The 25,359-nt window shown below is 42.2% G+C and overlaps 1 protein-coding gene and 2 non-coding genes across 4 annotated transcripts in view; all 3 read left to right on the top strand.

The window, feature by feature from the left end:
* The first annotated feature begins 1,908 nt into the window (after positions 1 to 1,908).
* Positions 1,909 to 2,098, top strand: LOC112299678 (U2 spliceosomal RNA). The gene has a single exon (XR_002974276.2). It is a non-coding gene; the product is annotated as a U2 spliceosomal RNA (small nuclear RNA).
* A 3,173-nt stretch (positions 2,099 to 5,271) lies between these two features.
* On the top strand, positions 5,272 to 5,382 carry LOC112299697 (U6 spliceosomal RNA). Its single transcript, XR_002974288.1, has one exon. It is a non-coding gene; the product is annotated as a U6 spliceosomal RNA (small nuclear RNA).
* Positions 5,383 to 10,398: 5,016 nt separating this feature from the next.
* Positions 10,399 to 25,359, top strand: part of TRIT1 (tRNA isopentenyltransferase 1) — a 31,843-nt gene continuing 16,882 nt past the window's right edge. For both annotated transcript variants that reach the window (XM_053920366.1, XM_053920365.1), the window contains exons 1-2: positions 10,399 to 10,572; positions 24,679 to 24,821. In XM_053920366.1, the coding sequence (XP_053776341.1) occupies positions 10,399 to 10,572; positions 24,679 to 24,821 (317 nt within the window). The remainder of the gene's footprint in view (positions 10,573 to 24,678; positions 24,822 to 25,359) is intronic.

The raw sequence follows: 25,359 nt of genomic DNA, 5'->3' as shown, positions 1-25,359 counted from the left end.
CTCCCATCCTTTTTTGAGGACATTTGTCAAGAGACTAATTTGTAGGACTTTTCTCCCTTTACTAAACCTTGAGAGAATTCCTGGGCCCTCAATAAGATAGTAGAGACTCTTAGGTACAGGCATAATGCTAGTTGTTTTACATATCTTAATCCTCACAATAAACTGGAGAACAGAAGAGTGTCACCCTTTTCACAGATAAGCAAACTGAAGCTCAGAGACGTTTTACCGGTAAGTCCTTATCTCTAAGTCCACACAGCTATAACATCAGCTGCCTGACTCCAAACTTCAGCTCCTCGGAGTCCCACTCTGCTGAGAAAGGAGTGGGAATAAAGCCATCTCCTGGTGGGGAAAGGAGGGTGTTTCTGGAATGTGAAGTATTTTAATCTCCTTCCTAGCTCATTCCTACAGACTCCTACCTCTCTCTTTGTCCAGAAATAGTCAGGACTTTATTCCTGGATTTCAGAGAACACACACCCAACTCGGTGACGTGGACAGAGTAAGGGGCAGCGGAGAAGCCACCCTTGGTATAGAAAAGAAAGGTCATCATGTTAGACAATAAAAGGTTAATGCATATGCTTAACTCCTGCCCCTATGGGCAGCTATTTTAGGGGGACTGAGACAGGCTGAGTGATCTTAGACATGCTGTATTTGTCTAAAGTGCTCCTCAGGTCAGGATGTTGCAAAATACTCACTTTGGAAAGAGAAGGGGGATGGGGATGGCTTTGTAGATTTGGGAGATGATAGGAGGGATGAGAGTCAAGAGAGGTTCCCTTCTAAGAATAAGATAACCAGTTGGGCGATGACTGAGGACTGGGTGAGTGGGGAGGGGTGAAGGGGAGGTATCTAAATGTGTCAGCTGAAGTTCCGTTGGGGTGTGGACATTTCTACTTTAAGCCCAGTGGGCAGCTCTCGTTAATGTCTTTATTTAGAACTGCTGCCAAAGGAATCAACTGTATTAATGTTAACATTCTTTTGCCCGGGAAATGTAAATATGTTCTTAAAGTCTCCATCAGGTGAGTTATTAAAAACTGTAAGACTCAGTGCCAAGTGTCCAGTAGGTGCCCAGGAAGTGATGGATCACATTTAACCTTTAGGGAAGCAGTATGGCTAAGTGGTCTCTCACACCCAACAGACCTCAGTCCTGAATCTGGCTCTGCATTTCTAGCTGCGTGACCATGGAAAATTGTTAACCTCTCCTAGCCCTAATGTCTGCGAAACAGGTATAAACGATAGCACCTGTTTCATTGGATTGTTGTGAGCAATAGTAAGTCTTAGTAAATAATTAGAGGGGTTTTTTGTAGTGAGTTTAGACCATTGCCTGCCACACAGTAAGCATTCCATGGGCATGTTAGCTATTATCTTCTTTTCCCAATTGTTTTTATTATAGTAAAATACACATAACAAATTTACCATCTTAACCATTTTTAAGTATCCAGTTCAGTGGTATTAAATCATTCATAACATTATGCAACCATTATGTCCAGCACTGTGCCTCTCCATAACTCTGCACCCTGTAAAACTAAAACTCCATCCCCCTTAAACAATACCTCCCTGCACTGCCCTTCCCCCAGCTCCCGGCAGCCACCATTCTGCTGTCTTTTGATTTATTTTTTTGTCTCTCTGATATTGACTAAGTAGCTCATATAAGTGGAATCACACACTATTTGTCTTTTTATGGCTGGATTACTTCACTTAGCATAATATCCTCAAGGTTCACCCATGTTGCAGCCTGTGTCAGAATTTCCTTTTTTAAGGCTGAATAATATTCCTTTGTGTGCAATACCGTTTCTCATTTTGCTTATCTATATGTCTATTAATGAACATTTGAATGGGCTCTACATCTTAGCTATTGTGAATAATGCTGCTGTGAACATGGATATACGAATATCTTTTTGAAAGCCTGCTTTCATCGCTTCTCGGCATTTTGACTAAGATCGAATGTAGTATCTGTTCTTATCAGTTTAATATCTGAAATGTCCTCTAACCAAAGACTGTATATGAAATGGATTTTTGGAGCCGGGAGATGGATTTTTGGAGCTTGCTCTGTCCAAGAAAAACAAAAGAAGCCCTGCTTTCAGTTATTTTGGGTGTATACCCAGTAGTGAAATCGCTGAATCATATGGTAATTCCATCTTTAATTTTTCGAGGAAACTCCATGTGGTTTTCCGCAGCAGCTCTACCACCTTACATTTCTACCAACAATGCACAAGGGTTCCAATTTGTCCACATCCTCCCCAACCCTTGTTATCTTTTTTATTGTAGCCATCCTAATGGATGTGAGGTAGTACCTCGTTGTAGTTTTGATTTGTATTTCCCTAATGATTAGTGATGATGAGCATCTTTTCATGTGCTTATTGGCCATTTGTATTTCTTCTTTGGAGAAATGGCCATTCAAGTTCTTTGCCCATTTTTGAGTTGGATTTTTTATTACTATTATTTTTAGTTTTAGGAGTTGTCTATGTATTCTGGGCACGTTGGCAGCAAAGCAGCACCAGGTGTTAGACCCGTGGAGTCAGACTAGACCTCCGTTCAGCGGCCTCAGTTCTTGAGTTCTGGCTAAGAAAGATTTCAGACCCAACACTCGACCCGTAAGAGAAAGTTTATTTAGAAACTCACAGAGGCAGAAGAAGTGAGCTGTAGAAGAAACGGGCTCAGGGAACAAGTTGCAGAGGCAAAAGGAGGGCCCTTGGAGCTTAGGAGAGAGAGAGGCAAGGATACCAAGCCTAGGGGAGGGGGAGGGGAAGGGGAATGGAAAGAGCAGTGGGAATGCTCCAGAGAGAGAGTCTCACTGGGTCCCCAGCTTGAGGGTACAGTGGTACCTCGGTACTCGTCCTCAGTTCGTTCTGGAACTCGTGAAGAGTGCTGAAACCGAGGAGTACCAAACAATGAAGGATCTTCTCTTGTGGGCGGTGTCGTGACTCAAACAAGTTCTAGCAGCTGTGATGAGTCTCGAGCAAGCGCCAGGTGCTGAAACAAATTTCTGTTCTCAAACTTCAACGAGTACAGGGTTTCATGTTCTGAAGCTGACGAGTACCGAGGCATAACTATTTATCTGGAGATCCCAGGGGAGGTCCCAATAGAATATTCAGCAGCTTTCCAGGTGTGTTCTTTCAGGGTCCTGGTCTCTAATGACTGATCAATGCTGGGTCAGGGGGTGATTAGTCAAAGCAGCTGGTCCTGATGTCAGCTATGCTGTTGCTTGTCTGGTTTTGCTGTTTTTCTGGGCCTGGAACTGAAACACAACTGAGGCCTTGATGCATTTGATGTGGGTCAGAATCTCATTGTCCTGGGGGCTTAATGCTTATGAGCTATTCTCCGGCCCCCTTGTTTTGTTCCCCTTCCAAGGGGGTTGAGCCTGCATGACTAGCAACATGCTAGGGGAGGAAAGCCCAGGGGAGCGTCTGAAAAGCATGATCATTGATATGAAAGGTCAGGGGGTCTAAAACTTGTTGCTAGCAATATGCTAGGGGAGGAAAGGTAACCCTGGGGGTGAGGTCCTTGTTTTCCCAATCTTGCCTGGCGCTAGGCACCCTCAGCATTTCTGCCCTGGTGCCCTTTCTGTACCTGGCCCATCATCCTTGCTCTGCTCCTGTCTGTCTAACTGCCAACCATGGTGTTAGTCCCTTATCAGATCAATAATTTGCAAGTATTTTCTCCCCAAATGATTAGCATTATTTAAACCGTTGAACCAGCCACACCTAGAATACAGATTCATCGTATTGAAAGGTGACGGACAGGAGGGATTGGTAAAATAAGAAAGCTTTCCAGAAGGAGTACTTTGAAGTAATCTTGAGCACACATATTGATGCTGCTCAAGAGGCAGTGAATTATAGAGGAAGGAGTAGCCAGGGTTGGGGAGACTGAGATAGGTAGAGGAGAAAAGGAGGGCAAAGACCTGAGTCTCTGATGGGTCCACAGCACCCCACGACCCATGGCGGGCGGGAGCTGCAAGTGTGCGGTGCTATTGTGCATATGTGCCCTCCATTTGTCCTTACTTGGCACTGGGGTGCCTTCAATCTGAGCTAGAGTCAACTGACTCCATTCAGTCATTAAACCCTCTAATTCCTATTTTATTTAGGCAGAGATTTTTCAACCTGAGTGTGTTTTTAGAATCTAACCACCTCCAGGACCCTGATGCAGTAGGTCAGGGCCAGAAATCTACACTGCTGATAAGCAAGCAGGGAGGCGGAATCCTGAGGTCACACTTAGAAAAACATTGGAATAAGTTGTTAGAGCACAAGTCCTGCAGAGATACAAAGGTACAAAAATATTCACAGAAGGTGGTATAGATGGCATATTACAGGGTTGGGCAAGGTAGGTTTACAGATGTGATACAAAACACAGTTTATTCTTGTATTATCATTTATTAATTATTGTATCATTTTCCATAATAACAACTGTAAACCTTTTGCCCCACCCTGAATAATGGTTAAGAGCAGGAACTTAGGGTTACTGCTTACGTGATGTTAGGCAAATCACTCACCTCCCTGAGTTCCCTTCTTCTCTAAAATGGATATAATATTAATACCTACTTCATAGAACTGTTGTGAAGAGTGAATAAATTATATGTAAAGTACCTAGAATAGCACCTCCCACATAGTTAAAGCAATGAAGATGAAGCTATGGTTCCTTATGGAAGTTTATGAGCATGCAAACATGATTACAAAATAAGGCAGTATGTGTTTCAGACAAGGGTTACAAGCCTCAGAAGGGGAAGAGAGCACTTTGTTTGGAGTCATTAAGAAAGTTCTTGTTGGGGATATTGCGACTTTGACTGGAACTAGAAGAGTCACTAGTGTTTGGCTAACTGAAGAGGAGACGCTGTTCTAGGATAAGGGAATAGCTTTGGGGAAAAGGGACTGGGAAGGTTGTGTGGAACCCGGAGAAAGGGGAGACATCTGGTCTGATTTGCTGGCTGAATGGTCTCATTTTTACAAAACAAGAGGGATTGCACTAGCTTTCTAAGCGGATCCTTTCAATAGCTAACATCCTCTGTGATTCTTTGAAATAGGGAAGTCAGGAAAAGAAACTGATTGTGGTCTGGGACACGGAGATTGAAGTGGTGGGGTCACCCAAAACAGAGGAAGTGGGAAATGTGACACTGAAGCTTTAGAAAAGGGTTTGAAATGAAGATACAAGCTTGAAACTCATCAGGATATAAAGATGATGAAGGCCCAAAATGCCAAGCCATGAGAAAGAGAATGGGCCAGAAGAGTATAGAAGGCTTAACAGAGCCCTGAGGTGCTCGCTTCGGCAGCACATATACTAAAATTGTAATGACACAAAAATAAATAAATCAAACACAATTGGAACAATACAAAGAAGGTTAGCATGGTCTTTGCACAAGGTGACATGCAAATTCATGAAGCATTCCATATTTTTAAAAAAAGAAAAAGCCTGGAGTCTAGAACTGGCAAGGACCTCTGATGGCTCTGCATCTTTCCCCCTTTTGCACCTCCTCCACTCTGACTTTGCATCCTTCAGGGCTGCTCCATCGTATGCAGGCTCTCCTAGAGAGCTGAGAAGGCCCCAAGTGAGCACCCTTTGAGAACATTCTGGTGTGCTCTGAAGCAAACCCGGTAACTTAACTTTAGGTGTAGCACAAACTGTACAACATGGTGAGCTCTACTCTGTTCTTCCCCTTGCTTGTTTTGAGCAATTGTGATGTTCCCAAATTTGAATTAACCAATCACCAATGCAGACAGCAATTCACCAAAGCAATGGAAGGTGTGATTACTCACAGGCACTGTACTGGGTTGTGTAACATCTCCCACTGAATTCAGGTTTATCCAGAACCTGTGGATGTGACCTTAATTTTGAAATAGGATCTTTGCAGATGTAATCAAGTAAAGTAAGGTCACATTGGATTAGGCGGGGCCCTAATCCAATGACTGGTGTCCTAAAGAGAGGGAAATTCGCACAGAGACATGCAAATGGAGAAGCGGGCTATGTTAAGATAGAGGCAGGACTGGAGTCACACTGCCACAGACCAAGTAATGTCAAGGATTGTCAGCAAGCACCAGAAACTAGAAGCAGCAAGGATGGACTTTTCCATAGAGGGAAGCATGGGAGCATGGCCCTGCCCACATATTGCTCTTGGACTTCTGGCCCCCAGAATTGTGAGAGAATGCTGTTCTATTGTTTAAAGCCACCCAGTCTGTGGCAACTTGTTATGGCAGCCCTGGGAAACTAATACAGGCACCAAGTTCATCATGAAATACTCCCAGAGGAAATAGTTTTTATTTAGGATGCCTAATTAGTGTGGGGTTAGGTTGCAAAGGCACCTTGGGTTGTACTCAAAAAGCTAGTGTGTGTCTTTTTTGGGGGGGTGGGGGATAGTTTTATTTATTTATTTTTAGAAAGAGGGGAAGGGAGGGAGAAAGAGAGGGAGAGAAACATCAATGTGTGGTTGCCTCTCACAGGCCCCCAACTGGGGACCTGGCCTGCAACCCACGCATGTGCCCTGACTGGGAATTGAACCAGTGACCCTTTGGTTTGCAGGCCAGCACTATCCACTGAGCCTCACCAGCCAAGGCTAGTGTTTGTCTTCGACCCTACTTTCTTCTCTTACCTTGGAAACAGATGCTTCAGTCCTCCCATGGCACAATCTTCCTGCTGTCCAGACTGCCACAGTGTCCTCCAGAATTCCATCCTGAACATTTGAGCTTTCCGGATGCTTCACTTTGAATGGACCTTCCACTCTAATGGTTTCACCAGTAGCCTTTTTATGTTTCTTTTTCTAAAAAAAATTAAAATAAATTATTATTATTTTTGTTAATATTTTTTAAAAGACTTCATTTATTTATTTTTAGAGAGAGGGGAAAGGTGGGAGGAAGAAAGGGAGAGAAACATCCATGTACGAGAGAAACATCCATCGGTTGCCTCTTGCACCTCCCGGCCAGATACCTGGCCTGCAACCCAGGCATGTGCCCTGAACAGGAATTGAACCAACAACTTTTTGGTTTGCAGGCTGGCACTCTACCCACTGAGCCACACCAGCCAGGGCTAAAATAAATTATTTAAAATATACAGAGGATAGAAAATAATATAATAAACCCTAGCTGGTGTGGCTCAGTGGATTGAGTGCTGGCCTGCTAGCTGAAAGGTTGTGGTTGAATTCCCAGTCAGGGCACATGTCTAGGTGGTGGGCCAGGTTCCCAGGTGGGAGCAGGGAGAGGCAATGGATGTATCTCTCACACATCGATGTTTCTCTCCCTCTCCTTCTCCTTCCCTTTCCCCTCTCTAAATGTAAATCAATGAAGTCTTTTTTTAAAAAGAAAATAATATAATAAACGATTATGGGTCATCAGCCAGATTTCCCTTCCGCCTTTCTGCACTTCTCCCTTTCTCCTTTTCTGCCATGTTCTCATGTGCATCCAACCCAATGTACTGCCCTTAGTTTCCCAAAGAAGGTGAGGTAGGTGCAGAGGGCCCCAGCCTGACCACACACGTGCCCCAGGGTACATATAATACTCACACATTGTGGGTGACAATTAGGTAGCTGGCTCTGGACTTTCAGAAGGACAGGCAAAGAATTATTACCCTCCAAGTAATCTGAGCATCCCCAGTACCTCGTTCCTACATTTTAGATATGCTCTTCCAGACTGAACCTGTCCCAACACTTTTGCCTTTTCAACTGAATTTCTCTGCCCAAAATAATCTGTAAGCAATGGAGTATGTTGGAGATGGGCTTCTGCATCCTTCACCTCTGTATATATACATACACTTTAAATTTAAGTGAGAGACTCCCTGTCCTCTTGGGCTATCTTTCAGAATAGATTGAGCTACATCCCATCTGACCTCATAAAAGTGGGGAGGGGGTCAAAGCTAATACCTGGGTATGACTACAAATAGTTTTCCTGACTCCCTTTTGGTGGCTTTTGTGTCCTTATTACTCCGAAAAGCTTCCCATTAGAGGGTTTTATGTTGTTTTTTTAGAAATACTTATTAACTCTTGGTCATAGACTTTAATTTCCCAATTTTCCCTTGAACTTAATCTCTCCAATTAGGATTTCAAGTTACAGATTATCTTGCAGGACCTATTCTTAGCATAATTTAGAGTTCAGAGGATCATTAGGGGGACAGAGGTACAAATAAAATACTGAAAAGCTATTATAAAATGTGTTCCCATTCTCTTTGGTAGGACTGATAGAATGACAATGAGTAGAAATGGTCTGATGTTTTTCTCACTTCTCATTTATTTTGGACCATGGGCTCCATTCTGATTTAGGAGTATTTCCTGCTCAGCATTTTAGTGATAATTCTCCCCATGGTCTACAGGATCCCTGTTCTCTTTGTTTCTATAGCAACAGTCCTGTGTTGCTTGGCGAGAAGCAATTTTCTGCTGCTGTGGTAAAGCCCCATTTTTTCATTTCTTTCTCCCCAGTTGCCTTGGCAACCAGCCTCTCCTTCTTCTGGTCTTTCAGTGGTAAATTCCACCCCCCTCTTTTTCCCTCTCTCTAATAACAGTCACCTGGTCGTGACTTGGACAATCCTTTCGCATCTGTGAGTGAGCATACTCTGTCATGGTCAGATTGTCATCATGAAATTAGCCTCCCTTTTGCTTTATTTGCATCATTTATTTCTCCAGCCTGTCATCTTTCTGTTGGTTGTCATGGTAACCATACCCTCTGAAAGTCTCCAGGCAAAGGCTCAACAGTTAACAACCATCATGTTGAGAGTGTCTGCCAATATGTAGCCACACATTTCGATTTCAAAACCAGCCCCAGGCGGGTACCACAAATTGGAAAGAACAAGGCTTTTGATCAAAGCAGATTGGATTGAGAAAGGAGGTATGGGGACTCTAGGATCTGGTGTTCTCCAAACAAAAGGTGGCTACAAAAGTGGCTATTATGCCAACGGTGATTCAAGTAATTGAGGAACGTATTCGCAGTTATTCCAGGCAGGCCACATACTGGCAGGCACTCTCACATATGCTCTAAACTTCCAGGAGTAAAACTTCCTCTGGCCCAAGGGAGCCTGGTGATGTGAGCTGAGAGCTAGACAGAGATAGGTAATCTCAGGAAGAAAGCAATTAACTCTTAAATTGGCTAAGAAGGAGTTAACACAATAGGTATTTAGACACTTGTGCATTATTGAAAATTTCTCTGCTCTTACACTGCTGCTCTCACTTCTTTAGTAAGGCAAGATGGGGTGTTACTATTATAATAAGTATTCAACAAATACTCAATTTATTGAAAGTATTCAACAAATGGTGGTTGTTATGTGCCAGGGCACTGTAGCAGACACTTTTCAGACATTATTTTCTCCCTGTGATAATCCTCACAAGCATTTAATGATATGGAAGTTGAGGCTAAGAAGTAAAGTTATTGTGTGAGGCCACACAGCTGGTAAGTTACCTGACAGGGATTTGAACCCAGGTCCATCTAATTCCAAAGCCCTTTCCTTTCTTCTCTTTTTTTCAGGGAAAGGGAGGGAGAGGAGAGAAACTTCGATGTGAGAAACATCGATCTGTTGCCTCTTGTGCACACAACCTGAACCAGGGACAAACCCACAACCTTGCCATATGCCCTGGAAATTGAACCCTCGACCTTTTGGTATAAGGGACAACGCTCCAACCTAGCGACACCAGCCAAGGCCCAAACCCTTTTTTTAAAGTTTGTGGAGTGCCCTGGATTTTGGTCTTCTCTGGTACTAATTTTCATCACCTCCATTTTTAATCTGACGATTGCTACTACTTTATCCTTCCTGCTTTCCTTATTTTTCCTCTTCACGTTTTGTGGGTTGTTGACTTGTTTTTCTCTGTTCTCATCCCATCTCTTGCTTGCATCCTTTCTCCAAAGAGATGGGGAGTTTCGCCCTGCCTGCTGCGGTGTCTGCGTTGCGGGGCGAAACATTAGAGCAGCCACTCTTGCCTGATCACAGGCAGATCTGATCCCGGAGAATGCCACACTTCTGGGCTGACTGCCTCTAGCACTAGATAGGCAAGCCATTCCCCTCTCCATTTAACAATTCGGGTGCCTATTCGGTATCAGGTACCGTGCTTAGGTACTGGAGAGGCAGCAATGACCCACCATTGCTGTTCCTTGCCTTTATGGAACTAACAGCCTGGAGTGGAAAGTCAGACAAAAGTAAAGTCTTATCAATTTATAATTTTATATTGTAATCAGTGAAAAATAACCGGGTGCTCTGAGAGAATAATAGGGATAGATCTCTTTTAGATAGGACTGTCGTCCCCCACGTAAGACAGTTGGGAGTTGAAGCTCTGACACCAGCTAGTAGACGGCAGTCACGTCCGGAGCCTCTCGAGCTTGGGGACCTCGGTGCCACAATTCCCTCCTCCCTTCTCACCCTCCCTACTGAATCCTACGTCTGCGCAGGCGCACTGCCGGTTGTCAAGGGGCCAGCCGCTTCCGCGCAAGCGCAGATGTCTTCAAAATGGCAGCGGTGGCGGCTGCACGAGCACTTTCTTTGGGCCCTGGGCTCCGGGATCTGCAACGGACTTTGCCTCTTGTGGTGATTCTCGGGGCCACGGGCACGGGCAAATCCACCCTGGCCTTGCAGCTAGGCCAGCGGCTCGGGGGCGAAATCGTCAGCGCTGACTCCATGCAGGTATGACAGTACGGCTGGCCCCTGGCTTGTGAAACCCGGCCGCTGCGTGCAGGCCTCTGGCCCGGGGGATACCCGTGGCGTGGGGGTCGTGAGTGAACCCCGAGGCTTGTGGGGCAGAGGAGGTAGGTGAAGGGAACCCATAATCACTAAGCGCCCACCATCTGTCAGACGTAGGGCCAGGCATTTCACTTTCATCATCTCATTTCTCGCGACAGTTTGGTAGGTACTATAATCTCCATTTACGGATGAGGGGATTCACCTAAGGAGGTGAAACAGACTTGCTCCGTGTCACACACGAATAGGTAGAGGAGGTGGCATTTAAACCTACAAGGTTGACATGCAGGCGTCCAATAAATACCTTTTGAATGAAAACTATTCTAGAGTTTTTGCTTTTTAGAGTGCCCAGCGACACCAGATAAATCGGTTACCATCTATGAGTTTCTGCTGATAGAATGGAACAGGGTGGATAGTCAGGAGACCTGGATTCCAGCACCTAATCGGCCATCGGCCACATGACCTTAACAGTGGTTTTGTTTTAATTGGACGTTACTTATCTGTTAAGTGGAGAAAATACTACCTACCTCTCAGGGCTGTGGTGGTTAATAACTGAGATCCTGAGTGTTAGAATGAAGAGCAGAATGGCCTGTTCTGAAGAAGGCCAGGCATTTGGTCAATGCTTGTTTTAAAAAGCGGAGATTTAAAAAAATAATAAAAATGCTGAGATTTTTAACCTATTGGCTGTTGGGAAGCAGGAGGCTTTGTCCTCTTCCTTGAGGCTAAGGGACACCCAGAAGGAGGGTAGCGCACACGGCACCTGGGAGCACGTGTGTTCAGATGGAGAGGGTAACATTTTGGGTAAATCTCCAATGGAGGAGTTACCTGTGCTATTTGCTGAAGAGAATTTAAGGTAAGGAGTTTTTGTAGAGAAAATGAGTTGCTTGATGTGAAATGCCAGGCACTGAACCTAGCACCTGATGGGTGTTCCGCAGGGAGGGGCAGCCCTACCCCCTGTACCTCATAAGTCTCTGGGCAAGGTTTCTACCTTCATTAGTTCATTCGGGGTGATAACAACCATCAACACATTAAGCGATTAGGATAATTCAGCGAGTATTTGTTCACAATCTCTACTTTGTGCCAACTTCAAGAGACAGACTTTAGCTCAAATCTCATCCCTAATTTTTCTAAGCTATGTAACTTCAGCCTAACCTCTTCATACCCTTGCTTGTTCTTCTGTAAAATAGGAAGAATAATGCCAACAATACAACATTGTGATGATTAAATGAGATAAAATATGTAAAGCACTTAATACAATATATGGCACATAGTAAGTGGTAAAAATATGGTAGGTGCTGCCCTGGCTGCTGTGGCTCAGGTGATTGGGTGTGTCCCACAAACTGACAGGTCACAGGTTTGATTCCCGGTCAGGGCACATGTCTGGGTTGCACGTTCCGTCCCCAGGCAGGGCGCATGCAAGAGGCAACCAATTGATGTTTCTCACTCACATCGGTGTTTCTCTCCCTCTCTTTCTCACTCCCCTTCTCTCTGGATTCAATTAAAAATACATACATACATACATACATAAGATGGTAGGTGCTATTTTCTGAAAGCCCCTCTTGGAGAGATAAAACCATACTCCCTGTCCCAAAGAAATTGTAGTGCAGCTAAACACAAAACAGTTATTAAGTGTTTAAACTGAGATAATTATGCTTTGCAAGGTGGACAGGGTCGGGGGAAGAGAGCCTATAAGTGTTAAATTTTATGATAAACCATAGAATTCCTGAGAAGGGAGAAATCAGTGAAGGGTGGCACAGTTATGGAAAGCTTTCTGAAAAGGAACTCGGAAGGTAGGTGAAGTTTGGATAGATAAGAAGAGAATATTTGTGGACCTGCTTTATAAAAATGGTACATCTTGGTCCATTCAAGTTGTTTCCTGTGATTAAAAGTAATTAGAATACAAGAACTAAATTTTTCTTCTTTGGAATGCCATGAGGATTAATTAATATATGCATAATACTCGCATTACTTTGATGATTATTGAGCTTTCTGAATCAGCTATAGGTTGTATTTAATTTTGATTATGTCTTGGTCCCCATTGGAAAACTTTGACCTTTGATTTTACTTTTCGGTCCAAATAGAAATAAAGTATCTCTGCCTCATTCACTCTGAATATGTCCACTTCTTCATTTCTGTCTTTGCTTATCATGCCCCTGGAAGGGTTGTGCTGCTTTGCTTGTTTTTTGGCCAATGGAAGGAGATGATGCTTTTCAGTGACTTGAGGTTTACTCAGAAAATTTTTGGTAAGCAAGTGAACAAAATGACGTTTTTTAAATAATTTTTTATTTACTGATTTTTGGAGAGAGAGAAACATCACTTTGTTGTTCCACTTACTGGTTGATTCTTAATGTGCCCTGACCTGGGATTGTACCTGCAACTTTGGCACGCATGTAGGGGAGGACGCTCTAACCAACTGAAGTACCCAGCCGGGAAAATGACATTCTTAATATTGAATCACCAGCTCCTTGAAAGAACGTTGTCAATTTTGAATAAATCTAAGGCAGAATAATAATAATAGTAATAACTGAAATTTGTATAGCACTGTTTATCCTCACAGTAACTTCATAAAGTAGATGTTTTTATTTCACAGATAAGAAAAGAGGCTCAAGGTCTTAAAGTAGGCAGCTGACCTGGAATTGAGCATAGGTCTCTGCTTCCCACGCCCAATGCTCTGTCCACACGAAGCCATCTCCTTTAAGTGAGGCAGGAGGCAACAAAACTTATTTGTTGTAAGAGCTGCACAGACCAAAGGGTGGCCAAATGGAAAGTGTGATAGAAGGTTCTTTCAAGTTTTCAAGTTGATCTTTTTAAAATCCAGTATTTGCATTTTAATAATCCCTTTGGGAATGCTGTCCAGACTTTTGTATTTCAGAAGTGTGCTGGTAACTCAGACAGGATTGTAAAATACTGCCATAAATCTTAAATTATCTTGTACCTCATACTTGGTGTGTCACCTCTTTGTCTTACCTTAACTATAGGGTCATCCCGAGGCAACCCCTACCAGGGCCGTTCCCATCCAGGGAGAGTGCTTGTTTTTGGTAAACATTGAATAAGTAAGTGCTTTAAGTTATTGAGGTAGCTTCTTTGAGGTAAGACTACAGTGGAGTTTTAAAGGTAATATGTCTAGAGTGATAATACTGTCATGGAGCCTGATACATAATGAATTGCCTCTGTAGCTAGCCATGTAGCATCTGAAGGTCCTGCCTCTTGCTTCCTTTTTTTTTTTAAGGTTTATTTATTTATTTTTAGAGAGAGGGGAAGGGAAGGAGAAAGGGAGAGAAACAGCAATTGTGGTGGTCTCTCACATGTCCCCTACTGAGGACCTGGCCTGCAACCCAGGCATGTGCCCTGACTGGGAATCGAACTGGCGACCCTTTGGTTCGCAGGCTGGCACTCAGTCCACTGAGCCAGAGCAACCAGGGCCTTCCCATTCTTGTGTTATTTGTTGAGTGGAAAGTCAGAACTACTTGCTTAGGGACTCTTGCTAGGTTCTACTGTGGATTCTGCCTGGCAGGTCTGACAAAGTGAGAAACAACATTTGTGCTTAATTTTATGAGTTTTTCACACCCCAGTTTCACAAATTATAGAAACATAAATATTCTCAGTCAGCAGTAAGAGTCTAAATTCAGGGAGGGGCAGGTAATACAATTCTGTTTTCCAGGATGGAAAGACTGAGGTACAGAAAGATTAAAGAGCAGACTGGAGATCATGCTGCAAAAGACACTTGCACACCTGGGAATTGGATCTGGGCCTTCTGACTAGTGTAGTGTCTCATATACTGTGGGAAGGTGATACTGAAGGTCTTCTTTTCAGTCTGAGTCTTTCTCTTGGCATGTAAATTCAAGGTACAATGCATTGCCTTCAGCAGTGGATGAAACATTTGTACTGAGAAGCTTGAAGGCGCTTGCCAAAAGATGTACAATGACTGCCAGGAAATACAGGCCACTAACTATATGCCAAGAGAAAATAAACAAAGTGTTCTGTTTGGGTTTATAGCGAGGAAGTATCTCTAATGCCTCAGCTCTTGAAGTCGTGTGGAGAAGCAGTAGTCTTACATGGGAGCACCGTTCCTTTTGGGTTTGTGTTTGTCTAAACCTACAAGAGGAGAAGCAAATGATTTTTTGGCAGTCTGACTAGTAAGCAGGCTGTGTGACAATATATGCGGGGTTCTGCGTTCTTTTTGTCTGCTTTGGGACGTAATTTAGGAGCAGTGTTTTTTACTAAAGGACTATTGTCTCAGTGCTCAAGGGAGATCTGGGATGCGTGGGGAAGGATATGAAAGGAGAGATGGGATGGAGAGTGGATCTCAGAGGCTTGCTAGGATATGATAAAAGTCATCAAAACCTTTCACACCAGAAGGAAGCAGTCAATAGGTGTTTCTCCAGAAGAAGTGGGGGCTGTCTGGAGGAAATCTTTTCTTTTTTTAGGCTTTATTTATTTATTTTCAGAGAGAGGAGAAGGGAGGGAGAAAGAGAGGGAGAGGAACATTGATTGGTTGCCTCTTGCGTGCCCCCAACTGGGGACCTGGCTCGCAACCCATCAACCCAGACACATGCCCTGATTGGGAATCGGATCAGCCACCCTTTACTGAGTCAGACCAGCCAGGGCTCTTTTCTTTTTTTAATTTTTTTTGTCCTTTGTTATTACTTACTGTTTGCTTTTTTTTCTTTGTGGAGGCAATCTTTATTGATTGATTGATATTTTTTTAGAGAGAGGGGGGCAGAGAAAGAAACATGGATATGAGAAACACCTATTGATTGCATCCTGCATGTGCCCCCACCAGGAATCGAACCCACAACCTTTCGGTTACAGGACAATGCTCCAGTCTCATTGTGTTTGTTTTTAATCCTCCCCTGAGGACATGCCTATTGATTTTAGAGAGAAGGGAAGGGAGGGAGAGAAGTATCAATACCAGAGAGAAAGATTGGTTGCTGACCGGAACCAAACCTGCAACCTAGGCTCATGCTGCCCTGACTGGGAATTGAACTCGCACCCTTTCTGCTTGCAGAATAAAGCCCAGCCAGCTGAGCCACAAGAGTCAGGGCTCACTGTGGTTTTAATTTACATTTCTCTAATGACTAATGATGTCGGGCATCTTTACATGTGTTTGTTGGCTGTTTGTATATTTTCTTTGGAGAAATAGCCATTTAAGTCCTTCGCTCATTTTTAAATTGCTTTGGTCATCTTTGTTGTTGAGCTGCACACATTACATTTTGATAACATATTGCCAGACTGCTTTCAGGACGTTTTGTACCAGTGGTATGTCTGCTTCCCTTCACCCTTGCAGTTTGTGTATTACCTGTCTTTTTCATTGTTGTCAGTCTGGTAAACAAGAAATGTATTTCCTTTCTTAGGTTAATTGCCTTTTAAGGGTACATTAATCTTTTGTTTTTCTCTTTTGAAATTCCTGTTCAGACCTGTTGTGTCCACTTGTATATAATGGTTTTCATTCTTGTGTTTATTGATTTGTAAGAGCTTTTTGTATATTGCAATTTTTAACCCTTTGTACAGTCTTATGTATTGGAAGTATGTTTTTTGATCATTTGTCTTTTAGGGTTTTGTGGGGGTTTTTGCCACATAAAATTTTTAAATCAGTATATTCTTGTACACTTTTCAGGAGTACAAGTTAGTTTTAACATTCTTTTAGAAAGAGTTCTTGTCTGAAGTTTATAATTCATTTAACTGTTGGTACTTACAGATGTAAACAAAAAGTAATGTTGATTCCCTAGTGTAAATGAAGATACTCCCAGGGCCTCTTTTTCTTCACCGTGCATTCCTGTGGCTCTTCTTGGGAAGTTCCTTTCACGTACGTGTAGGTAATTGCAGATGAAATACGGGATTCTGTGTTGTCCACGCTTAGGTAGGTCCTTTGGTTAGCTATCAGGTCAGTAGTTTCCTTACTCTTTTTTGTTGGGCAAGGAGGGTTAGTTTACATCTTACTGCATAACACAATACTTGTAACAGCGGTTCTCAACGCCAGCTGCACATTGGAATCACCTGCAGAGCACTAAAAAATAGTGATGCCTAGGCTTATAGTATTCAGTAAGTAGCTATCGATTAGTATTAGATGATTTGCTTAACTCTTCAGGGGCCAGTATTCTCTCCTAATTTATAGTTAATCTTTATTTATTTTTTATTTTATTTTTTATACTTACCCAGGACATGTTTTATATTGCCTTGAGAGAGAAAGGGAGAGAAAGAGAGAGAAACATCAATGTGAGAGAGAAATATCAATTGGTTGCTTTCTTGTACATGCCCTGACCAGGGATTGAACCCACAACCTGGGTATGTGCCCTGATTGGGAATTGAACCCACCATCATTTGGTTTATGGGACGACACTCCAACCAATTGAGCCATACCAGCCAGGGCTAGTTAATCTTTATTTAAAAAATTAAAAAAAAAGATTTTATTTATATATTTTCTAGATAGAGGAGGAAGGGAAGGAGAAACAGAGGGAGAGAAACATCAAAGTGTGCAAAAAACGTTGATCAGTTGCCTCTCGCACACCCCCAACCCCGGACCTGGCCCGCAACCCAGGCATGTGCCCTGACTGGGAATCAAACCTTCAACCTTTCAGTTCAGAGGCCGGGGCTCAATGGCCAGGGCAATTATTTTATTTACCACTTAGTAAGATTGATAACTTGGGAAGAGGGAAGAGTGCATACATATTTTACATAACAGTTTGAGAAGCATGGCCTTATATTAGGATTGTAGTCCCTTTTCCCTTAAAGAGAGGGAGACACAGGAAGAGTAAAAGTCATGATCTGCACTATAAGTCTCAAACCTCTCCTCTCACCATACTGACCGAACAAGTCAGACACAGGTTCTCCCACTTACTGAGCATCTTAATCAGTCTCATTTATTCCGTATGTCTGCAGTTGCTTTTCTGCCAAACACAGCTAAAAGGCGTAGTTGACTGCCATGATGTTGTTGCAGCTAATTCATTCTTTCTAACCTAGTAAAGTGTAAATTAAAAAAAAAAAGTCATCCTTTTTATTAAGAAAGAAAAGTTAACCAAGAGACTGACCTTTTCCTTACGCTTCACTCTCTCTTCAGTTGAATAATCAAATTCAAATTCCTTTAATCAAAAAGGAAAATCAACTTTCTGGTGAGTGCCAACGTTCTTTAAACAAATAATTTTTTCTTTCACCCTCCTTTGCCAAAACCTTTATTCTGAAGCAGCTCAGACTGTTAGAATAGGAAGGAATGTTAGATGTGAGGACACCGAGGTTTCAGTGGAGCAAGTTGATTTCCCAAAGTCATGAAGCTGATTTGTACAGAACAGAGATTAGCAGCGTAGTGGAAAAAGAGCGCTGACTGTAAAGAAGACAAGGATTCAAAGTTTGCTTCTCCCACTAACCAGCTGTGTGACTGTGTTACCTACCCTATGTGTCTACATTTCTGTTTCCTCATTGATAGAATTAGGGCAACCGAACTTCATAGGGTATGAAACTTTTAGCCTAGGATCTAGCAATCTACCTCAGACACCCAGTATCCATCAAGTATATTCTATATATAGGCACTGTGCTAGGTGCTGCGACTAGAGATAAAATACACAATTTCTTCCTTCAGAGCTTGTAGTCTGGTGGTGGCGGGGGAGAGAAGTATTTTAAAGTTAAGTAAATACAGTAAGTTCTATGGTAGAGATAAATGCAGGGTACTGTGGGAATGCAGAGGACAAGCACGGACGGGGAGGATTTAGGGAGTCATCCCAAGGCAGGCTTTTGTTGGGATGTAATGCTAAACAGTGTGGGGCTGGATGAGGTCACGTTTTCACTTTAGAAAGATCACTGGCTGCAGTGTGGACATAAATTGAGGGGGTTATACTCTAAGCTAAAGGTAAGAAGATCAGTGAGGAAGCTGATGGAATAGTTGAGTTGAGAAATCATGAAGCCTTCAGGTGATGTAATAGCAGTGGGATATGTGGTAATGGTGATGAGCTTTGATAGAATTTTAGGAAGTGGTATGGATAGAAATTGAGACATTGGAAATGAGGGCAGGGAGACAGATTCTAGGATCACTTCAAGGTATGTGCTTTGATTATCTGGGTGGTTCATTCAATCAAGTATGGCTGGGAAAATAAGAAATTCAGTTTTGGACATACCAGGTTTCAGGTACCTGGAGTGGTGATGATGATGATGATAGCTAGCTATCATTTATTGACTTTCTAGATTTTATTTATTTATTTTTAGAGGGGAAGGGACGGAGAGAGGGAGAGAAACATTAGTGTGTGGTTGCCTCTTGTGCGCCCCCTGCTGGGGACCTGGCCTGCAACCCAGGCACGTGCCCTGACTGGGAATAGAACTATGACCCTTGGGTTTGTCTGCCTTGTGCTCAATCCACTGAGCTACATCAGCCAGGGCTATTGACTGTTTCTTACAGGGCAGGTCCTATTCCATATGCTTTGCATGTATTACTTAATTTTCACAATTGCCTTTCGAGGTCTGATTTAAGATTATTTTCACTTTATAAGTAAGAAATCTGAGGCACAGAGGTTAAATAACTTGCCCAAGTTTTCATAGCTAGTAAAAGGTAGAGCCAGGACTTAAATCCAGGAAACCTGGCTCCAGTGTCACTACTGTTAACCACTTTGGTATATTGCAATATATGCCTCATTGATGATGAGAATGTTCACTAGACAGTTAAGTATTCAGATCTGGCATCATGAAAGAGAACTAGGTTGCCGAATATTAGCACAGAAATGGTTGTATAGAAGCCATGAGTGCTACCCAGAGAAAGTTTATAGTACAGAAATGGCAGGTAGATGCCTTAAAAACTGCCATTTCTCAGTATTGTTCCCATGATAGACATTGCTAATAAATCAGTGACTGGCCTCAGTAAAGGAAACTGAGGAAGAGCCAGTGAGATAGGAGGAAAAGCTAGAGAGATTGGCACCATCAAAGCCTGAAAGGAAGATGATTTGTGAAGGAGAAAGAGCTCAATAGTATCAGGTTGTGTTTTTTCCATTACATATTTTGGGAGTTTAGTAGAAAAGTGCTATATTTGGCAGTCAGGTTCATTAGTGCTCTCAAAGAGTTAGACATCCATGGAGCTGGGGGATGGGAGAGGGCACCTAGCAGAGAAGGTAGATAGTCGTATTGATCCATAATCCAAGACAGTGGTTTCAGGGCAGTTGTAATCCATAGAGGCAAGAAAGTGATTGAATGACTTCAGGATCTAATTTGGATTGGGAAGGAAAAGAAGTCGAAAGGGGGAAGATAACATGGAGGTAAGGAACCAAACTAGGGTGGCAGCTTTTATTCTTGTTTGTAGAAGGCTGTGCCGCGGCATTAGAGTCAAACGGCGCTCGGTGATCTGCCCAGTGCCCAGGACACTGTTAATTAACTCATTAGGGCCCCCCTGCAGCATAAGTGGGATGAATCTTTGGCTGTAATGATTTTGGTGAGTTTCTCCAGGGTGAAGTTTCTTTGGATCAGGGCTTCTCAGCTTTTGGGCTGTTAACATTCGGGGGTAATTCTTTGGGGATGAGGAGTTGTCCTGTGCATTGTAGAATGCTGAGCAGCATCCCTGTCCTCTACCTACTAGATGACAGCAGCCACCCACACCTGCAGTTGTGACAGCCAGAAGTGTTTCTAGATGTTGCAAATGCCCCCTGAAGGACAGACAGATTTACTTCCTGTTTACAACCACAACTCTAGATTCTGCTGGTTTTCCTCTCGGTCTCTGTTGTAGATTTCCCTCACCTTCATTAGCTCCTCTGGGCAGTTCAGCTCTATTGGTTTAGAGAGGTCAGGTTATTTCAGCTTTGTGGCCTCTTCCCAAAACTTTTTCAGTCTGAAAATAAATCCTCACTAGAGGTGAGATGAAGAGGTATATATCCCAGTAGTACCAAGTTAGATACCTAGACCACAGGTGGCAAACACAAGGCCCGCAGGCCGAATCCGGCCCTCCGCCTTGGTTAACCTGGCCCAGCACCTTGTTTCTATCCGGTGGCAGCGCTGAGCTCTCTTGCTTAACTGTTAAGGAGTAGTTACATTCATACAGTCCTAAAATTACATTCGGCCCTTTGAAGGCATCTGCAAGGCTCATGTGGCCCCCAGTGAAAATGAGTTTGACACCCCTGACATAAACCATTAAATGTTTAGGGATTATGATATTTCGAAAAGAAAAGATTGTACAGTCAAACTTTAGTATCTCTCTTATAAACTTTTATATCACTTATCTCTTTATAGTACAGTTATTTGTATCTGTATGTCTTACTAGCTTGGACTCCTTGAGGACAGGAACCCTTTCTTTTTATTTTTAGAGAGAGGGTAAGGGAAGAAGAAAGAGAGGGAGAGGAACATCAATGTGAGAGGGAAACATCAATCAGTTGCCTCTCACAGGCCTTCAACTGGGGATCTGGCCCGCAATCCAGGCATGTGTCCTGACTGGGAATTGAACCAGCAACCTTTCAATCCATTGAGTCTACTGAGTCATACCAGCCAGGGCCAAGAACCCTTTCTTTTTTGCATGCCTACCATCTTGCCAGGTACCTGGCACATGGTGACTTTCAGTAAATGATTGCTGAAATAAATCAGTTATGTTGATAATTGGCTAAGTAGGTTAAACCTGTAATTTTTCATTTACGAGGCCTCACAAAGAGTTCAGAGTTCCCTTAGTATTGTTAAGATCTGATTTATGCAGAGAGAATAATTTTATCGAGTAGTTCTTATGTACATGGATCTCAGTTGTTCTCAGGGAAAATGGGAAATGGAACAGTGACCTGCCACCTTTTGAAAGGTAAAACAGATCCTTTTAGCTCTACCTGGTACCCAGGGCTGACTGTTCCATAGGTAGAGTCACACTGAAAATATGATTGAAGCTGGAAAATAGGCAAAATGTAAGAATCAGCTACAAATCTAACCTGTTTTGTTGGAAGAATGTTTTCTAGGTAGTAATAAAATTATAAGCCTGATTGTGGCATTGCAATATAACTATCTTTATAGACCGAAAGAAACATTTACAAAATAGATTTTTTTGTTTGTTTAGATATTTATCCTTAGTGCAAATGTGTAAAATTAAAATGTTGGCTCTGTTTTCGCTTTTTGGCTGGGCATTGATCTTAATTGCTAAATAATGTGTACCATATATGCATAATTCATAACTATATAGTTCAATAAACTATCAAAAAGTGATAACACCTTTGTAACCACAACTCAGTTCCAGAAACAGCCCTCTCAATAACTTTGAAAATTACTGTATAATCCAGCAATTCCGCCTCTGAATATATATTCAAAAGAATTGAAAAATTCAGGGCCCTGGCTGGGGAAGCTCAGTGGATTGAGCACGGGCCTGCGAACCAAAGGGTTGCCAGTTTGATTCCCAGTCAGGGCACATGCCTGGGTTGTGGGCCAGGTCCCCAGTAGGGGGTGCACAAGAGGCAACCAGACATTGACGTTTCTCTCCCTCTCTCCTTCCCTTCCCCTCTCTAAAAATGAATAAATAAAATCTTAAAAAAATAAAAATAAATAACTCTCCCTCTTAAAAAAAATCAAATAAATTAATTTTAAAAATCAGGCAAAATTGAATTGTTGCTCTGTAAATTTTTTAACATTGGATCTTTTGGAACTCTAAGCTACAACAGAGCCAACTAAAGGCTGTAGGAAAAGAGGGAGAGGAACACACAGTTATTTCTTTCCCCCTTTGGTTGTTTTAATTTGCACAGAAGACCCCAATATACAGTATACCTTATGGCACTTGATAACATCAGAAGGAAGTCTTGTTCAAGATACACAGAAAAGAACACTATGATTTAAGATTCCATCAATATTCAAGTGTAAGAATGCAGGTCTGTCGTCAGGCACAGATTAAATGAGTTAAAGGCAGAGCTAGTTCTTTCCCTTTGATCTGTATTTTTTTTCTGTGTACTGTTTTACTTGAAGATAGGTATGTCCTTGTTGGGTAAATAACCTCCGTAGCTAAGAGCACAGAGGCTTCAGAGTGATAAATAGTGATACTAAAATTACTTCTCTTTCTCCCTATGTTGTTGTGATAGTAGTAATAGAGGTATTGGTTGTCATGTAAGAAATTATATAATGACTCTTAACGTAGCATTTACGGTGTGCCAAGCAAAAACTAAGCTTTACATGTATTAACTTATTTAATCCATACAACAACCCTGTGAGATGGATATTATCAGCCTTATTTTACTGATGAGGGATTGAGTTGCAGAGAGGTTAGTAACTGTGACTACTCCAAGTACAAATAACTAGTAAGTGGTAGAGCTAGGAATTGATCTGAGGGAGCTTGGCGCCAGCTTCCTTCCTCCTAACCATTATACTGTACTGTACTTATTTGGCACCCATGTAAGTAAAGGGAAATGTGAAATTAAAAATGCTTTTAACATCTTTGTGGCCTCTATGGAACTTACTATTTGTTTACTCAATGCTCCTTGTAGATCAGTGATTACAGAGAGAACATTTAATCTCAGAGCACTCATCCTTACTTTTCAAACTAGTATTTTCAGATCTGTTCTCCATCTGAGACCTTGAATTTAGAAAAAGTACACTTGAACTTTTTAGTTGAATTGGCAGATTAAGAGTTTACAGAGAGGATGTTGCCTTTGAGTATTTAGACTGTACAGCCTGACCCCCTGAAGCAGTAATTTGGATACGTCGCCGTGCTTCCACCAGAGAACAGCAGTATTAGGGGTCTGACTTCAAAGTGTGTATGTGTGTTTTATTTATTCATTATTAAAGTATGGTTGACTTTGTGTTTTATACACATTTTTGTAGATAGGGCACTTACAAAGTCAGTCAATCTAATACACATTCTAAAAATCTTTCAGAGCCACTTAAATCCCATGATACTAAGCATTTGAAGTAGAACTATGAGCAATGCAAAATGTTACCTTTCTGGAGACTTGTGATAAGGAGAATAAATAAAACACCCTGTCTATTTTTAAATGCTTAAAGTTGAGGCCATGGAACCTCTGGTTAATCCTGCAGAATTAGTTTTAATTTGGGCACTGATTTACACACCCTTTTAATCTTTTAAGTCTGAGCTAATAGCCAGGACAGGTATCCCTGCTTTTCAAAAGTTTGCATGAAAACCACTTCACTTTTATGTAAGACCTACATTAGTACCTGTTTTTGCTAACCAAAAGAGATCTGAAGAGGATTTTAAATTATTTGTAATTGCTCCTTTGCCTTACACCATTTCGTTTTATGAAAGGTTTCATAAAAATAAACGCTCTTCTTCGATAGTGAGGAAACCTGTACCATTTTTGCGGACTGAAAGAAGTATGCAATTTTTGCTTTTACTAAAAAAGGCAAAAATAATGTTCAGCATTTGGTTTGCAGCAAGTTGTTTGGCTCTTTCCCTGGGAACTACACCCATCATCTCAGTGTCAAGCCATCATAGCTTTGAACTGTCTGTGAGCATCTGTGATTTATCTCAGTGTGTTTTGTGCATCCATTAGCAAGATGTATCCTGAGGTATCATCGGCAAAGCCTAGTAGAGATTGTTAAGGGTGTTATGCTTAGTGTAAAACTAGATGTAATTAAGTGTTTCAGTCATGGTGAACAAAATAAAGACATTTTAATGCATTAAATTTGGGGTCTGGGAAAGATCAAAATTTTTCTTATATAAATTAATGATAATCGCTTAATCACTTTACCCCATTTTATCATACGAAGTTTTTTTTTTAATTTTAATTTTTATTGTTATTCAATTACAGTCGTGTGCCTTTTCTCCCCATCCCTCCACCCCAGCTGAACCCCCTCCCTCCCCCACCTCCACCCTCCCCCTTGATTTTGTCCGTGTGTCCTTTATAGTAGTTCCTGTATCATACGAAGTTTCGTAGGCACACCGTACTTTGGGATAGTGGGTAAAACCTGTGTTTGATAAGAAAGCCAATGTTCTGTATTCTTCTGCTTCCTTTGTCTTGGGTTTTGTGCATCTGGCTATGCTCTGGTTACATCACAGCTACTCTGGTGCCTTGGGTCAGTCAAGTGCTTGGTTGGAGGGAGGAGCAGATGACCATTTTCACCCATCAGGTGCTTTCATGGAGGCTGATGACTTTCTCATGCCGATTTTCTTTCCTTTAGGTTTATGAAGGCCTAGACATCATCACCAACAAGGTTTCCACCCAAGAGCAGAGACTTTGCCGGCACCACATGATCAGCTTTGTGGATCCCCTTGTGACAAATTACACAGTGGTGGACTTCCGAAACAAGGCAACTGCTCTGATATCCTTAGGAAAGACAGCAGCTGGGTTTGATGGATGGCAAGGCAGCCCAAGCCAAGAAGGAAGTTTTCTTTCTAGTGAGAGTTTTGTCTAAGCAGGGGCACACAAGACCTACCAATAGGTAGTGTCCCATCAGCACTATGGATCAACACATAAGTGTTCCTACTACTCAAAGTCTTGTCCTCAGACCGCAACATCAGCATCCCTTGGGAGCTTGTTAGAAATGCTGAATTTGGGCCTTACGTCATATCTAATGAATCAGTTCTGCATTTAACAAGAGTGTCAGGCGATTCATAGTCACATTAAAATTTGAAAAGCACAGTTTTAGTAGAGAGAACATTGATTTTCTCTGAAGAACCAGAAAATCTGTGTTCTAGTCTTAGAGGCACTTCTTTTGACCACGTGAGTTTTATTGAGTAAGGTATTCACCCCACTGAGTTTCAGTTTTCCACCTTCATTTATAAATATAATGGAGTTCCAGTTAGAATTTCAAAGGGATTGTTGGGGTTGGGAGAGATTGGAAAAAAGTTACAAGTAACAC

Source organism: Desmodus rotundus, chromosome 3, assembly GCF_022682495.2.
Source record: "Desmodus rotundus isolate HL8 chromosome 3, HLdesRot8A.1, whole genome shotgun sequence".
NCBI lineage: Eukaryota > Metazoa > Chordata > Mammalia > Chiroptera > Phyllostomidae > Desmodus > Desmodus rotundus.
Note: the sequence above shows the minus strand (reverse complement) of the source record. Positions and strands in the feature narration are given on the sequence as shown.